This window comes from Aptenodytes forsteri, unplaced genomic scaffold, assembly GCF_000699145.1.
Source record: "Aptenodytes forsteri isolate BGI_AS27 unplaced genomic scaffold, ASM69914v1 Scaffold249, whole genome shotgun sequence".
Taxonomy (NCBI): Eukaryota; Metazoa; Chordata; class Aves; order Sphenisciformes; family Spheniscidae; genus Aptenodytes; species Aptenodytes forsteri.
Genome location: NW_008796188.1, coordinates 173,625 through 191,118, shown reverse-complemented (window position 1 = coordinate 191,118; position 17,494 = coordinate 173,625). Strand labels below are relative to the sequence as shown.

The 17,494-nt window shown below is 45.4% G+C and overlaps 2 protein-coding genes across 4 annotated transcripts in view; one reads left to right on the top strand and one right to left on the bottom strand.

Annotated features, from left to right (window-relative positions):
• Positions 1 to 9,964, top strand: part of NSF (N-ethylmaleimide sensitive factor, vesicle fusing ATPase) — a 70,784-nt gene extending 60,820 nt beyond the window's left edge. Inside the window, exons 19-20 of one of the 3 annotated variants that reach the window (XM_019474287.1) lie at positions 7,766 to 7,821; positions 9,001 to 9,964. In XM_019474287.1, the coding sequence (XP_019329832.1) occupies positions 7,766 to 7,821; positions 9,001 to 9,019 (75 nt within the window). In that variant the 3' untranslated portion in view covers positions 9,020 to 9,964. Of the gene's footprint in view, positions 1 to 7,765; positions 7,822 to 8,231 lie in introns of all 3 variants that reach the window. The other 2 variants (XM_009287853.2, XM_009287854.2) reach the window with 2 other exon arrangements.
• Positions 9,965 to 13,710: 3,746 nt separating this feature from the next.
• Positions 13,711 to 17,494, bottom strand: part of WNT3 (Wnt family member 3) — a 51,104-nt gene continuing 47,320 nt past the window's right edge. The window contains exons 3-4 of the mRNA XM_009287851.1: positions 15,377 to 15,642; positions 13,711 to 14,190 (exon numbers count right to left, since the gene is read on the bottom strand). Coding sequence (XP_009286126.1) covers positions 13,711 to 14,190; positions 15,377 to 15,642 — 746 coding nt within the window. The remainder of the gene's footprint in view (positions 14,191 to 15,376; positions 15,643 to 17,494) is intronic.

Below are 17,494 nucleotides of genomic sequence, written 5' to 3'. Positions count from 1 at the left end.
AATTAAGATTTTTTTTTTTTTTTTTTTTGAGAAAAAGGTGCCTGTGCAGGTGTATGTGCTCTTTCCCTGAAGAAGATAAATCTGTCAGGCTGTTCAGCTGCTCTTCTCTTTATTTTCCACTTTCAGCACTTTAAAGAAAATAATTGCAGAGGGTAGAAATATGTAGCTCTTAACCCTCCCCCGCACCCATCATCTATGCCTGCAAGCCAGCCATCAAGCTTGTGCTCGACAGTATATGCATGCTAAAAATGAGAGGGTGTAGCATGCCGCCCTAATCCTCCGCGGCTGACATTTCAGCGCCCTTCTGAGTCCTTCCCCCCCTCGCACACACTCTCTTTTCACATCAAATGGATTTAGTGCAGCTGAGTGAACTGTCCTTAGATCTTCCTAGGAGAGGCTGAGCATAAGCTAAGAGGCATGTAGTTTAGCAGCATATAAGTCATGTATCCCTCTGTTCACTATTCACAATTCTGTTAAAACTTGCACAGCACTAAGGATATGCTCTGACTGGATGTCACCTCAGGGAATAAAGTCATTTATCTAGATTACTTTTTCCTCTTCTTCCTTGGCTTTTAATTCCATACCTACAGGCAAGTCAGTAAGTCATTGCTCACATGTATTAAATGTATTTAAGGGGTGCAGGCCTTCAGGGACTGCCTGGCTCTGTTGCAGTCCATTTCACTTAGCCTTGACAGTGGATTCCTTCTTCTGACAGAGGACGTTTTCCTTTGCTGCTTTGACCTTACGTGTTGGTTCTTTTCAAAACTGAAGGTGAGGGTTATGTAAATTATGGGCTTTCCTGAATCTGGAGCATGGGTGGAAATGCTTACCCCAGCCTCGTTCACAGCATTGCCCCATGGCTGCACACCTATGACGCTGTAGATAGGGAGTCTTCATGCTGCCCTACACTCTGCAGACAGGTAAACTGGTCTTGTGCATTTTTTTTTAACCAGACCACCGTTCTGTAGATGAGTCCATGACCAATCAGGCTGGGAGAAGGCAGGCAGAACTGTGACTGTGCCATTTCTGACAAATTGAACAAGTGTAAAATGAAGGGCTGCTGCTGCTGATATAGATGATTGATAATCCACCTTTGCTACTATACATGGATGGTTGGTAGCAAGGCGACTTACGTTATTACACTCAATTCAGGTAATTGTGTAATAGCACAGGTAATAGCATGTGGAAGCTACATATGAAGAAGTTCTGTTCCAAAAGGTCTGAGGTGTTTACATGACTCCATCAGCTGAACTGCTATAAATATAGGAAAGCAATACAGGCTCTCACTAAATAGGAGAACACTCATATCTGAATGCATTGAAAGACCACAATGATACCTAATTTGGCTAGCTTTTACAGGAAAGCAAAATTTCAACAAATTCAAAACAAGGCTAGTTCCTTTTTTCACTGAGCTGGACCACAGCTTTTTAGAAAGAGATTTGAATCTGAAACCCCTTAAAAATTCCAAGTGATGGATGAAATTTCTCAAAATTCAGCTGATTAGATCCCATGGTGAATGAATTCATTGCAAAAAATGTGCACCTAGTTTCTTTCTCTGCAGTCACTGAATCTAACTGTGTTTTTTGTTTTATTAGACTAGTAAACCCAATATATGCTATATGTAGGTATTCTTAAGCTGTTCAAATGACTTTGTTTGTTTCAGACTAAAGTCTTGCTGAACCAGTCTTTCAATATCAAAATCCTTTCTTAGAGTACCGTGAACCACTGCATTGCTCTGGTATCTTGGGTTGCTTTGTTACCTTGATTACAAGCCTTGTAAACCCACACTTTTTGGCAGCTTAATTTCCCTCAAACTATGTTTATTGCTATTTCTGGCTTTCTTTAATGTCGAACTACTCGTATTTAGTGTCACATACTTTGGTCATCTTGTGTACACCAAGTGTCCTGGAATGATGTTATGTTCTTGTCCAAAAGAAGTCTTTGATGAATGGATACACTCATGATTTGCCACGTGAATCCAGAAAAGTTTAGTTTTGAAGTATCCTTGGCTGCAGTACATGGACCACCTCTCAGTGCTATCAGGTGCCACGCTAGTTTCACCCTGCCCTGATGCTGCAACCCTACCCTGGAGTGCTGCTGGATACATGAGCCTTCTTTTTCCAGAGCTAGGGGGCTGGTTCCTTCTGCTTATTTTGCCTGCCTGTCTTGTTGCTCTTGGACCTTGCTGGCAACACTCCAAAAACCAAGGTCTCTCTCCTTCTTGGAGCAGGAACCTGAATGAGCCAGGCAGCTTTCCAGAAAGCCCCTTTTTGCACCTCCAGTATTTCCTGATTTGGTAACTTCTGTTTAGCATAAATAAAACTTAACTTAATCTAAGCTGTTTATCTGTAATGTATTTTAACTTACGTGGGAACTTATTTTGAAAGGTCATCATATAATGTTGCCTATATTATTTTAAACTAAACGCTGTATCTGGACATACTAAGAGTTATGACGGGTTTACAGGAGTTCTGTACTACACAAGGGCATGCACATCTTGGTGGAGTATCTCTTCTTCTCTGGACTGAAGATTAATGAAGTCTCTTCAGTTGCCTTTTTTCCTAAGGGCTCTCAGGCATGTCCTGGGGATACTGCATTACCTAGAAAGGAACAGCCATTTTCTTGCCACCTGTCTGAGCTGTGTCACAGAGTCAGTCTCCGCACTGTTCTTCTGGAAAATCTTTCATCTAGTTTGACAGCAGCATTTCTCCTTTCACAGGGCAGTAGAGGGTCTGTTCAAGAGTCCTGAACCTGCTTCCTCTTTGCACTCTATTAACACCATCTTCCAGGGCAGATCAACCTTCTGGTTTTGTGTCTGCATTTTTTAATAAGCTATTTGATCAAGTTTGCCTCTTTGTTACCTTTCAGCTTCCTGCTTTAATCTTTTGGGCAAGATAGTGTCTGCAGATAAATGCTGTTCCTCCCAAAGAATCTGTAGAAACTGTGTCAGTACAGTTTATGGACAAAGTGTCTTACCATGGCCACTTTCTTACGTCTGAGTGAAAAGGGGTGGGGAGGCAGCATCTTTGATTTGGGAAACAGAACACTGGCATTGGCAAGTTTGAATTTCAGCTGGTGGCATTAGTACAAATTTTCTAGGAATCAAAAAAAGAGATTTGTTTGTATACATCCATCTCGGATCCTGTTGTTGTTTTTAACAGAACTATCTGATTGGTCCTTTGTTGTTATTTCCTGATTGTGGCGACTTTTCCATGGTTTCCTAAGGTTTTCACTAAGGCCCATCTTCTTTGCAGGTAGATAATACTCTTGATCCCTGTGTCAGGCAGTGAGATAAGTAATCTTAGAATAAGCCAGGCCCTTCGACTGTTCTGTGTGACATTCACTTTCTATCAGCTTTGGGCTTTCCGTCGATGGTCAGATGCCTTGCTCCATTCTCAGTGTTCACGGTTCCTTGGGTCAATCTGAGATGTGAAAGATTCTCTCTTTACTGAGTAAATTGCCTGGTTTTGTGGCCTCTGCAAAAAGTGTCTTGATTCGGTATGGAGTGCAAGTACTTAAGCAGTGAGTTGCTCTTCCTCTAACCATCAAGCCGCCTTTCACTGGTTTGCCTGATTTGCAGAATACTTAAGATCTTAGAATCACAGAATCATTCTTATTGGAAAGGACCTCAGGACGTCATCTAATCCAATTTAGACCTTCAGAAAGCATATGTATAGATGATTACAGACATCTCACCACCCTCTTCGTCATCAACATTTGATGGGAACCAGGCCTTTCCAGCTCCGACAGGAATGGATGAAGTTTGGGTTTTGGACTGTTGCCAGCAAGGTCCACTTCTTTGCAGTTCATTTGCCCAACTCTAGAAGAGTTCTCATGGAGAATCTGTCTGTGAGTTTGGACCATAGATGAGAAGTCAAATCTGAGGACTTGGTGAGCTGCCACTTGAGTAACTCCTCTGAAGAAGTCCTTTCAGAAGTAGATGTCTTTACTGCCAGTATCTACAAAATGCCATGTGTCTTATCTGAGAAGGCCAGGGATCCCTCTCAGATGCACTTTTCTACTCATGGTCAAAGATCAAATGTGTTTTGTCCTTTTCCTCAAATCCCTTTCTTTTATGGGCTGTCTGAAGCTTGTTGAGAGAGTGTGCACTGGTAATTTTTTTTGCTTAAGCTTGGCCTTGGCAGCTCTGGTTCCCAGGCTTCCTTTGGCTATCCATGTAACTTGAGGTTTCGGCCACATTTGAACCTCCTGTCCAGGACTTGAGTGAGTGCTTCATCTAGCTCACTGTGCAGGTGGTATCTGGTTCTCTAGGGTAAACTGTTTGTGACCTTCTTCTCTTTGAGTGAATGTCATGGGGAGCAGGAAGGTACTAAACAGATACACTCTGCTAATTGCACCCATAGCATTTTTTTCATCTTTGTCTAGTCCATCCCCCTGCTCTGACCAAGCACGATCAACTAGAACAGGTTGCTCTGGGTCATGTCCGGTTGGGTCTTGAATACCTCCAAGGATGGAGACTCCATAACCTCCATGGGCAGTCCCTAATAGTGTGTGATCACCCTTGCAATGAAAAGATTTCTCTTCTGTTTTCATGGAAGAACTACATTTCAATTTGTGCCTGTGACCTCCTGCCCTGCCAGTGGGCACCACTCAGAAGAGTCTCTCTGTTCTTCTTTACTCCCTCCCATCAGGTATTTATACACATTGGTAAGAGTCACCCTTCCCTCCCCAGTCCTGAGTCTTCTCTACTCCAGACTAAACAATCTTACCTCTCACAGCCTCTCTTTGTTTGACACATGCTCAAGACCTTTAATCACCCTTGTGACTCTTTGCTGGACTCTCTCTGGTATGTCTCTGTCTCTCTTGTACTGCAGAGCCCTGAACTGGACACTGTCCTCCAGGTGTGTTATCACTGAGAGGAGGGGAAGAATCATCTCCCTCGATCTGGTAGCAACATTCCTCCTAACGAAGCCCAGGATGCTGTTGGCCATCTTTGTTGCAAGGGCCCATTGCTGGTTCACATTCAACTTGTCCTCCAGGACCCTCAGGTCCTTTTCTGCAAAGTCACTTTCCAGCCAGTTGTCCCCCAGCCTGTACTGGTGCATGGGGTTATTCCTGCTTAGGTGGAAGACTTTGCATTTCCCTTTGTTGAACTGCATGAGATTTGTGTCAGTCTGTATCTCCATCCAACTGAGGTCTCTGAATGACAGCACCAGCATCAAGTGCATGAAACACACCTCCCCGTTCTATGTCATCTGCAAACTTGCTGAGGGTGCAGTCTGTCCCTAAATCCTGTTTGTTAATAAAGAAGTTAAACAATATTGGCTCCCATATGGATGCCTGGCATATACTGCTAGTGACTGGCCTCCAACTGGACTTCATGTCACTGATCGCAACCCTTTGAGCCCAGCAGTTTAACCAGTTTCAGTCCATTGCACTGTCCCAGTTATTTAGTCTGTACTTATCAGTAAATGACACTTTGTTTGTGTGGCCACCTGGAGTTGTGGTCACACCTTTATCAAGTACTAGCCATTCTGGAAACATCCAGAAATGTAGGAAGAGAGGTGGTTGAGTTGTCACAGGACTATAGGATAAATGAGGTCAGAAGGGACCTCAAGATGTCATCTAGTCCAGCCTTCTGCTTAAGCAGGATCAGCCATGTGGTCAGACCAGAGTCCTTTGGATGGGGAAGATCTGAGACCCTTTGTCAGGTAAGAGTCACAGGCTTAGCCTTATAGTGTGGATTACACGTGTGGATTCCCCCAGAGAAAGGGGGCTTCCGAGTAATCAGTGTTCAGGGTGTGTGGCCCATGTGCATGTACTCCTATCCCAATTGCCTTCAGCCTTTCTGACAGAATCATAGAATCATTTAGGTTGGAAAAGACCTTTAAGATCACAGAATCCAACCATAAAGGTAACACTACCAAGTCCACCACTAAACCAGGTCCCAAGTGCCACATCTACACATAGAAACGGGAGAACTGAAATAGTGACAGGTGTGCTTTCCCCTTGTAGCCAAGTGCCGACTGGGAGAGATTGTGGAGAAGATTTAGGCTAGAGGGATACTGCAGACACCATCTTTCTAGTCTGTGGTTATGTGGCACAACAGTCCCTCTCTTACTACCCATGTGTTACACATTTCAAACATTGCTTTAGGTAGTGGGGTAGCCTTTCTTTTCTTCTGGGATCCTGAAGATTACCAGTATTCCTTTGCATGTTAAAAACCCAACTTAATAACTCAGTGATCCTCAGTAAGTTCTTTTAAATCATCTTGTTTCAGTGAATTTATTTTTCTGATCTAAAAATAGTTCAGTAGTTGGTATTGAGGTATTGGCCTTGCTGACATATTTCAAAGTGATAGGAAGTTATACATTTTTAGGCTTTTTCTTAGCACATAGCAGAAATCCTCATTGGCTGTTTCTTCCCTGCCTGCATCACTGGTAATACTGCTGTTGGGTTTTTTTTTGGTGTTGTATCTTCTTCCAAGCTGTTTTTAAAGACATTTGTGTTGCCCTCAAATGCAGTGATCATGGTTTTAAATAGATGGCTTCTTCACATCTGGAATTGGTGGAAATTTTCCTTTAGGAATATAAAACGTGGTAGAGGAGTTCAAGAGCCCTTGTTCTGCCTCTTTGGTGGGAGGCCAGGGCACATGCTGAAACTTTGCTTCCCCCCTTCAAGGATAAGTCCCAGTTTTATGTTTTAGTAGAGCACTTGCCTGTTTATTACCAAGGGGGTGATAGAGCTGGGAATCTTACAACCAGTCAACTTCATAGTACTGAACATTTACTGAATGTTTTCAGAATGACCCCCTGTATTTTCGACAGTGTGTTAAAGATTCAAGATGTTGATGAAGATCACAGAATGGACAGAATTTGGAGTTTCTAGGCCAAATGAACTGTTGCAATACAACACAAAGATACTCTGAGAACCAATGGTCTCCGATTTCCAAATGTTTGTAGTCCTAACTCATTGTATCTTGCTGTAGGCATGGCAATTTGCCTAGTCTTTTACTTTGGAGTGCAACAAGCCCATGCATAAGCACAAAGGACTGATGCAGTTATACAGAAGTTGTGTCTTCTGATGGCAGCCTGAGTCTCTGTCTCTTTAGTAGCCTTTCCTCCCACTTCCCTGTTGTCTCTATCTCAGTGCTGGGGGAGAGGCAGGACTGATCTTTAGGGGATGTTCCTGGTTGATGGAGCCACAACACAAGTTGGTACTGCAAGTTCTGGAAGTCTTTTGCTGTGATTCAGCTTTCCCTTATGTGCTAACCCACCACGCGCAGCTCCTCTTCTCTGGTGCTTTGCTGCTGGAGCTGTAGGGGGGAAGGAAGACAGAGGAAAATTGAGGACATCTTCAATCCCTTCTGCTCCCGACTGTTTTATTTGCTGCCCCAGCTCTGGAAAGGGGGAGATAGAAGCAGACACAGAGTGGGCCTGGTTGGTGCAGAGCCAGGCTAGAATTGGCAGTGTGGGATGAAGCTAGTGTGCAGATTGCCATCAAAACAGAAGCACCTGATAGAAATGCTTGTGTGTGTTTCTAGTCTGGCTCATCTCCTAGCTATGTGAGCATGCTAGGCTTGTGCTAATCATTTTTTTTTCTCTTGATGCAGTGCTGTATCTGCACTACTTAGCTGCAGAACTTCTGGACGAGCAGGCTGATCTCTGGCCAGGCCAATGCACGGGCAAAGCAAACACACACACACACATATGCATCTCCAGCTATCTTTGTGGCCTCATTTTCCCATTGTGCTACTTGGAAGATTGCATCATATTAATGGAGATCTGTTTTGTTTGGTGTTTAGATGGATCCTGAGTATCGGGTGAAAAAATTCTTGGCTCTTCTGAGAGAAGAAGGAACGTAAGTACTTTTATTTTGAAGCATTGATTAAAATTCTCTTCTCCACTCAGAAACAAGCACCTCTTTGAGGGGAACCTGCAGTGTAGTATATCTGATCTCATTGTTGGCCCCTCCTATGTTTACGGAACTGTGTATCAGATCAGTTCTCCTTATAGCTATATGCCAGTTGTTTTGGGAGGTCCTGAAGACTTTTTGAGAACCTGCATGCCTGAATTCTCTGCTTTTCTTAATTTACCTGTGACTTTAAAATATAAGCGAGATATTGGACCACAATTTAGCTTTCTTTAACTAAAGTAAATCAGAAGAGATTTTGCTAGAGTTAAAATCCAGCTGTTTATCTAAAATCTGGAACTTTGATTTCTTGTATTTCTTCTGTCTGAGAGAAGGATGTCCTACTCTTTCCCCTGTAGGTATCACAGGGAATAGTTGAGCCCAGTCTTGACAGTGGCATCTCCTAGAAAATGACTTTCTAATACATGTAGGGCAGTACCTGTGCTGGGGAAACTCACAACAGTATCTATCCTGGCTACATGTGAGTGGGTTCCAGTGTGTGCTTGATGCTTTTATACATGTGCATGCTTTCTTGATGGATTTGGCTTCTTTTGCAAGAGTTCCTTCCCTAGACTGAAGGTGGACCAAGTGCAAGATCAACAGCTGGAAAAGTGACCAACCTGGAGAATATACACTGGGATCTTTACTCTTCTGTGTTCAACACACTGGACAAACTGAAATGCTCCCCTGTTTCCAAGAACCCAATGTGGAATCTGCATGTTTAGTGCAATACAATATCTTTATTCTTTGTCTTTAATATACTGATGTCATGTGGAAGTGTCTTCTAGAACACTGTGCTTCTGTCTCTGTGCAGGCGAGGCTGCATTCTCATTTGATTTTAGCATGGGGGAAATGTCCTGTAAGTTTTGAAGCTAACGCTCACTTGTGTCCAGCATCCAGTTGCTATGATAAGGAAGAAACCCTGTTTTCTAATAAAACCTGACAGTCTGTGGTGAAGGCATATTAAAGTACTACTCTGTGTTATCCTGATCTGATGAACGCTTTCTTGTTATGTCATCCTGTGCCTCATTGAACATTGAGACCAGGCTGATAACCTGAAGACAGTGCCCACAATAATTCAGCTCCAGAATTGCCTGGATGCTAATACCTGCTTTCTTTTATACCCAGGTATTTTGTGGCCCGATGAGAGAGACTGGCTAGTGGCATTAGGGACTGGAAGAAGGCAGGGAAGTATGTTGATCAGAGTAGAGGAAACTTCCAAATCCAGTATTTAAGGCATCAAAGCTTGTTGTTAATTCAGTAACAGTTTTAGAGCTGCTGATTCCAGCCTGAAAGCTCTTCATGAGTGCAATGTAGATGGCAGCTTTGGTATCAGCCAGCCTCATTGTATCCCATTTTTCTGCCATGTTACCAAAGGTTGAAATTCCTCCTAGAGATGGAGAGGAAGCCAAGCTCTGCAGATGCACGGGATGTGTATTGCCATGTTTTTGCACTGAAATAAAGGAATGTATCAAACTTTGCTATGTGGTCCTTCCCCAATAGTCATCTCACGTCTATGAGATGCTGTCGACGATGACTGCATGAGGCTACTCCCCTCTGGTTCTTTGGCTCCACGTGTTTAATAAGGTTCATGGAACATACCTCAATTTGGTGGGGCATGAAATCAAAGCCATTTATGAGATCTTAGTCAGTGTAGCTTCCTAAACTTGACCAGACACGCTGCTAAGGGCTAGCAGCTTGTACCCAAAGCGGTGTTCCCAGGGAAGGAGGGTGCTTCACATTCTTTCAGGCCCAAAGGTGAAGGTCCTGTAGTCCTTGGTGCATAGTTAGAGCAGCCGGAGTATTTTAGTCATTCCACTCTGGTTTCTTTTCCTTTGGCAGTGCTGTTGTGTTGTGATGACATTGCAAGTCCCAGTGGTTATTATTCCCTCTCATTTTGTGTACAATCTTGTGAATTTATTTGTTCCTTTCTTTCCTCTGCTAGTCCTAGTGACAGCAGCATACGTTAACTTATATTTCAGAGTAAATGATGTAAACCTCATTGTGTCTTTGTCCAGAACTATATTGATGAATAAATATCTTGTTTAATTGCACATTCAATGGATTCAATAAAAAGCACAATGACTTGTGATGATCCGGGAGACATCTCTGTCTGTGGTGCTAGTCAAACAAAGGTGTATATATAGAGTGCTGATGTATGGCATGAAGATAACAAAGTTATTTCCAGGCTGCTGATAGCCAGAGGGATGCTCAGTTTGTACCTAAGCATGGGTGGGTTGAATACATCCCCAGCCTGGATAGCTTGACCACAGGTAGTCTCAGGTTGGCTGAGAAGACCTCTGGTCCAGCCCTTTCTAGAGTTTTTGGACCTTGAAGTGCTGATGAAGCCCCAGAGATGTATGTGTGTGTGCAAGTTAGGTGTATCACACTTGAAGAAGGACATGTTGGAAAACCAGAACAAACTGTTGGGTATGACATCCCACCCATTCCAACCTATTCCGAGATCTCCATCCAAGATGTTTCCTGCAGGCGGCAGAAGAGAGTGACTCCTGGCACCCCCTTCCCACCACATTTGCTCATGACACACTGCTGGGCAGTGAGAATATAGTGAGAACTATATTGCTTTAAACAGTTCTCCATCCCCTTCCTTACCCTGTTGCTGCTTTTTCCTGAACCTTCCAGAAATGTTACTGTCTCACAAGTTGAGTTGTTAACCAAATACATTTGAAAGTGTCGGGGTGGGGTTTGGGGGGATGGAGTGTGGTGGAGAAAGGCTTGGGATGATGGGCAGACATAGAGAGAGCTTCCGCTCGTAAAGCTCTTCAGCTCAAAGCCCCCCGCAAGGGCAGACTTCGCTGTCTGCGCTGTTAGCAGCGCGTCGTTGCTGTTCCTGTAACTTTGAAGGCATCACTGCTGCCATCCAGTAGGAGATGGCTCTGGCAGAAGCATGCTGCCTCCGACATGGTGCAGTGAAACGGAGCTAGGAGTCGTTCATGCACAAGCAGCGCGATGTTTCAGGCAGCACTCTGCAAAAAGGCAAATGTCATTGTTTTGTGTATAAATTGGGGAGCAGTGTAGGAATGTAGAATGATTTTTTTTTTTTTTTTTTTACTCTTCAGACAGGTATATTTGAGGCCAGCGCTGTGGAAAATTGTGTGCCCTTAAAAGTGTCATTAATGTATGGGAGATGTTGCAGAAATGCCCGCAGGTTTATTCATGGACAGGAGAAGATGTTTCTATATGAGAAAATTTGGATCTCGGTCTGTCCAAACCATCAAAAGGTGATTCAATGACAGCCTGCGAGTACGTTGGCGGGGGGAGAATATGAAGTCTAAAGCCTGTTTTAATCCAGTAATCTCGTGCTGAATGCACACTGTGAGAAAATCTTAGCATTCAGCTGTAAAATCTCCTATATTTGCTACACTTCACCATCATCGTCTTGCATTCACATGACTGTCACGGTGCATAAGTAGCTGGATGACAACCCACCACTCCCGTAGATGTTGTTCAGCACGACTTAAAGGACCTTCAGAGGCAAACCACACAAGCTGGCAAATGCATATTTTGGTTTTTTACCTTCTCTTTAATGACGTACCACAAAAAAAAGCAAGTTGAAATATATTTTTCTCCAAATATATATATTTATATAATATATAATCTTAGTTAACTCAAGTATATACATTGTATAATAAATAATGCTTATAAAAAGAGAAATTTTCTGAATATAAAATAAAAAAAAATCGACCTCTACAACTTTATACAAAACTTTGGATACAGCAGATTGATGGAAAAGATCTTCCATTCAGTGCTAGAATACCTGGCTACAGTAAAATAATTACAAGGCAATAAATGTTCTATTTCATATTAAATACCTTTTCTTGATTAAAAAACAACAAACAAACAAAAAAGGGATTTTGTTTAAAGTCAGGTACTTGGAATCTTTCCAGACACAGAATTTAATACATACTTTTAAATAGAATGCATATCAGAAGACGACTTATTTCTGAATCGGGGAGGTTTCTTAGCGCTCTCCTGTGATCTTTAATTTTAGAAAGCTAATGCTTCTCAGGCTGCGTGAATCCAGGAGCTCTTCATTGTGCTCTACAGAGGAGGGACTGAGAATTTTGCTCTGATTCTCTCCAGCCACAGGTTTGAGGGACAGGGCCGTGTTCTGTGCTCCATATGAGGGGTCTTTCACCCATTTTATTGCTGTTTGCAGTGCCATGTACCGCTTTTTCCCATGGACAGAGAGTGAGTGGAGTAGAAGACACAGCTTTAATGATTTAGACATATTTCTGTGTTAAATCACTGACGCATGAGAAGTGGTATTGGAACATGGTTATTGGTCCTCGTCATCTGTTGAGGAGCCCACCAGGACAGAGATAATATTTATTTTTTTTAATGTCAAGGGTCAATACGCCATGAAAACGTAAGCCCAAAATGAGGGGGCATGTGGTCAAGGAGGGGGATGTGGCCTGGGGAGCAGGTGGAGGGGTGAATGCTGGCTCTTCTGCGCTGAGATGGGTCACGGGATGTGTGTGGCCACACCTGGGGCCTGAATCCCTGCTAACGGTACAGAGCCTCTGTGCTTGATGTGGACCCCTCGTGAACAAATTGCTGATAACTCAAGAAATCCTATGGGAAGGAAAGGGTCTGCCTGGGACTGTGCTGTCGGATAAAGGTCTCCCTTCCCTGTCTGCCCTTGCCTCTCTTTTGCTGGATGAAGTGGTTTGAACAAGTCTGACGGGAGAAGGCTGGCGAGATTGCTGGATGAAGTGGTTTGAACAAGTCTGTCTGACGGGAGAAGGCTGGCGAGCAGGCTTGGACAGAAATTTCTTCTTGCCATGGCTTCTGCCTCCCTGTCCATTACTGATGCTCAGAGCTGGTGTAGCAGCTCGCCTGGCAGGTACCCTGTCCCCAGAGAGATGCTCTGAGCTCACTCTGGGATATAAAGTCATATTAGGGAACGCTTAGTAAATAGGTGCATCAACTGGGTGGATCTGCCCAGATCCTTAAAAATCTCTCTTGGGCAGCTGCAGGGCAAGGAGGCTGCTGGAGTAGTGATGCATCCCCTTGTAAGAAGTGGAAGCCTCACCAGGTGTGATCTGCTCTTCTCCTGGGCCAAATGCCAGAGGATCAGCTCTGGGCTCTGATTTCCTGCCGTCCTTCTCAGGGGGGTTATAGGAGATGATTTGAGGCTGTGGGGAGCAGAGTGGGCAAAGGGGAGGTGAAAGGAGAGGCTGGCTGTAAGGCTCTGTTCGCGTGCTCAAACAGGTTTGTTTCTCCAACATCATCCCCTTGGAGCAGGAAGGAAGGAGCCTGGCTGGTGTGGGGAGTTGGCTCCTTTCCTCCTCCTCACCACATCTGCCGAGACCAGGATGGCCATGCCAGCAGGCAGGGGAGCCTGTATTTGCTCAGCTTTCACTGTGTAAAATTCATTTCCACCTGAAACCCCCGTATTGGCATCTACATGGGCCAGACCTCCGGAGGAGGACAGAGCTGGAAGCTCTGTGCATGCTGTGTTAGCAGCACACTGACTAGTGTGGCCATGCCTCGCTTGGACCTCTGCTGTCCCTGCTTCTCCCCAGACAGTCTGTCATGCCAAACAGCCCGAGAGAAGTCAGCAGATCAGTGATCTAACGTGCCTGCAGCACCAGGTCTAGCCTTGGGCCGCCCTGTGTGGGTGAGATGCCGAGAGCCTTCTCTGCAGCGCTGGTGCTGGCTGTGTGAGGGTGTCTGCCCTGACCAAGGGCATTAGGATTTTTTTATGCCATCCTTTGAAGTGTGAGGCCACCATGTGGGGGCTGATCACAGGGTTGATGGACCCCTTGGCCCTGCTCTGGAGCAACCTCCCATCGGTTGGAGACCTACCTACGTTTACTTGCAGGTGTGGACGTCGTAGACGCGTATGCACTCCTGGCAGCTCACGTAGCAGCACCAGTGGAAGATGCAGTGACACTTCTCCTTCCGTTTCTCAGTCCTGGTGTTGTGGCCACGACCGCAGCACAGCAGGTCGCAGCCGTCGATGCCATGGGAGGTGACGTTGCATGTTCTGTCCCTTGTCCCAAAGGAGCCCGTCTCTGGGTTGGGCTCACAAAAATTGGGGGAGTTCTCATAGTATACCAGATCCCGCTCTGTCGGCGGCTTGAAAAGAGCGTACTTGGCCCTAAGAGTTTCTACCCATCCCCGAGATTCTCGGTGCTTTTCAACCACCATCTCAGAGGCGCTGTCGTATTTATCCTTCAGGTAGTCACCAATTGCCCGGAAATCAGGCTGGGCCCACCAGCAGGTCTTGACCTCGCAGCTTCCCGAGAGACCGTGGCACTTGCACTTCAGGTGCATGTGATCCAGGATGGTCTGTCGGGGGAGAGAAAACAAAGCGGTCAGCAGCAGCTTATGATGCCCAGCGTTTTCTTTCAGTCACCCGCCTTCGCTACCTGCATTTAAATGTCTGATCTGAGCTTGGTCTGGAAAGTGTAGGCTAGTTGTAAATGCATGGGAGCTTTGGTGTGTGGCAGAAACATCTCTAGACGGAGATGTCGCACTAGAAAAGCATGACTGAGATGGGTAGCTGCTCTAATCATCTATCCAATCCAATCCAATCTAATCCAATCTAATCTGATCTAATCTAATCTCAAGATCCAGTTCTTTCAACAGGGTCCTCCCTGTCATGTGTGTGCGGACAATCAGAGCCCAGAGAAGTTGAGGGTTGGAGGATGTCTCTGATGTGTGGATGTAGACATCCCCTTGTCCTAGCTTTGCTAACAACCCTTCATTTTATGCCCCGAGTCTGACAGTTTGCACTAGGAAGTAAATGAAATTGTGAATCTAAGGACATGATGCTCTCTCTTCCCCAGAAACCTCCTCTGTGTGGAGCAAAATAATCACCGATTTTTGTTAAAATTACTAGAGTTTGGTTTTTTTTTTTACAGGAAGCTGTCAGTCATTAACACAAGTTAGAGATTCAAGCTTCTACCCTTCCACCTCTGCCTGCTGTGGTATGGAAAAGCGATATCTGGTGTTTGCTTCAAGCACTGTTTGAAAGGTCTCGCTGTAACACGGTTAAAGCGTGCTGGGTTTGCAAATGACCTAGAGCAGGCAGTGGCCCAGGTACCTGCTGACAGCAAGAATAGAATAGAATATTTCAGCTGGAAGGGACTGACAACCATCATCTAGTCCAGCGAATCACTGGGTGGGACAGTGTTACAACGGGGAGCATGCAGAAAGGAGTAGTTTGGGAGGAAAGTCCTCCCCACTGTTGACCTGGGGTCTTGGGCGGTTGAGTTAGGTTTCTACGCGTTGCCAGGGGAGATGTTTGCACTGGAAGCAAGGCATGTTTTAGCTCTTCTTAACCCCCACCCATCTGTTTGGAGAGAGTGGAAATGCTGAGCCCTGGAAAATAATCCTAGAAAGCTCCTGCCCGGGCATTGTTGTGGTCCCATTACATCGGGGGGAGCCAGATTGGGCCATCCATGCAGGCATGGACGACCAGCTCTGGACCTCCTGAGCACTCCTGAGCACTCCAGGACTCCTGAGCACTCACCGTCCTGCCGGCCTCGTTGTTGTGTCTGTTCATGGCTGAGCGGGCGTCTGGCCGGTTCTCTCGGGCATCTGCGAATTCCCGGGACACCAGCACGCCGAAGTCAGCATCCTCGCTGCATCCCCCCCATTTCCAGCCATCTCCTGGAGGTCCTTTGTGGTGGGAGTCACAGCCGCAGATCGTGGACGTGCCCTCGGCACAGGAGCGGGTTACAGCGAAGGCCACCCCTGCCGACGCGATGGCGTGGACAAAGGCAGACTCTCGCGTGGCTGGGAATAGACAGAGTCCATGGGATTATCAGTCAACATTACACTTTTTGTTTTCCTTCCCAACCTCCTTCAGCATCATCTAAATCGCATTAAAAAGCAAAAAGTTATTTTATTAATTTTTTAATGAACATTTTCTGAATCAGGTGCTGCTGGTGTCGCCTTCTGAAGCACGCAGGCGGGAGTAGGTGGGAGAGAAGTGTGACTCCAGCTCTGTGTATCACAAGTGCAGCATTTCCCCCAAATACAATGGGTGCAGGATTTGATCCAGCACGGGTGCCGATGGGTGCACAAAATGTCACTAAGAGCTTGAGGGGCCTCAGAAGAGAGTTACTGGAGTAATTCCTGGTCTGGAAACCCAGAGAGGGACTCCATGTTAGTCCAAGGGGAGATGAAGAAGCTCATATACATGCTGAAATGGGGAAAGGTTTCAGATGATACAGGACAGACAATGGCAGAACACAGCCTAAGAGCTAGTAATTACTGTTAAATGTATCTAGACTAAACAACATGTGACTTTACAGCAATGGAATAAAACCAGCCGAGGGTGTGAAGATAACCTTGAAGTTGCTCATTAATTACTGAACAATCCTGGAGAAAATCAAAGCGGACAAAACTCAAGCCTCTTCTTTGACTCTGTAACTATTGGCACGCTCCAGGTACGCAGTTGCAGTGAATGAATTTCGGCAGGCCCAAAAGAGCAAAGCTGGGGAAAGTCCTGAAAACATTGAATGCTGAAGAAAGGGTGAAATAAATTGCCCAGGATGTCTAGGTGGACTGGGAGCTGGGAACGCGAGCATGTGTGGATCCTCTGTGCTAAGAGAGAGAAAATGTTTCAGCAGAACAAAGATACCTGGGCAGGAGGTGGGGACAAAACAGAAAATCCACATGAATATGAAGGTGCAATGGGTTTGCTGAACTGGAGCATCTCTGTCCATCACCTCTTCCACCTGTGACCATGGCAGGGCGACTTTCAAGCCCTCCCCTTCCCTGGTCATTCTGTGAGGCCCTGACCTGGACCTTGGACAGCAGCAGCCAAAATGCACATGGGTATGGGGAAGCCAACAGAAGCCATAAAGATGTTTACATCGGCTGGATGTTATAGCCAGCTGGGTCTGAGAAGGACAACAAGGCCAAGCGGGATGGGTGGGAACCAGACCAGAACTGCCTGCTCTGTGCCTGGAGCCTCCAAGCTCACCTCAAGTGTCTGAAGCCAGGGAGCTGCTGTTCTTCATCATGAACCAAAACCTCTCCAGCAGCCCTGCACGCTGCAGCACCCTCTGCCTGAGCATCGTGGCCCTTCCTTGCTCAGTGGTGGTTGTCGTAAACACAAAGAACATCTTATTCAGGGTGGGTTGTTCTGGATAGAAACGACCGAAGCCCAGTATTGAAGTGCACCCCTGAGATGGCAGCGTGGGTGGCTGTTCTGAATAGCACACCCAAAGCAGGAAGTGGCATGGAGCCATCAAGGCAGATTTTCTTGGTCTGCTACTACCGGAGGAAGCTTCTGAGATATTAGAAGCACCAAATAACAATACTGTGAGACCTAGACCTAGCTTTAGAGGATGCAAAAGGAGATGACCTTGTCCACTTAATACGGTGGCATTTTCCTACCGTGAGGTCTGTGAGTTTAATGTCATGTTTCTGGGAGTCTTGCACTCTGTCCGTAAGTGGACAATACACTGTCAAATTGAAAGGATATTATATATCTGCATTATATATCTTGGTACGTTAACTCTTCAGGAGGGCATTGAAGAAGTTGTAACATGCTCTGAACTGAGCTGGTCTTTTCGCTGGTGCTTTGACTGACGGCTCTTCCACTGGTTTGAAAGCAGGACAATGGCTAACTTTGAAT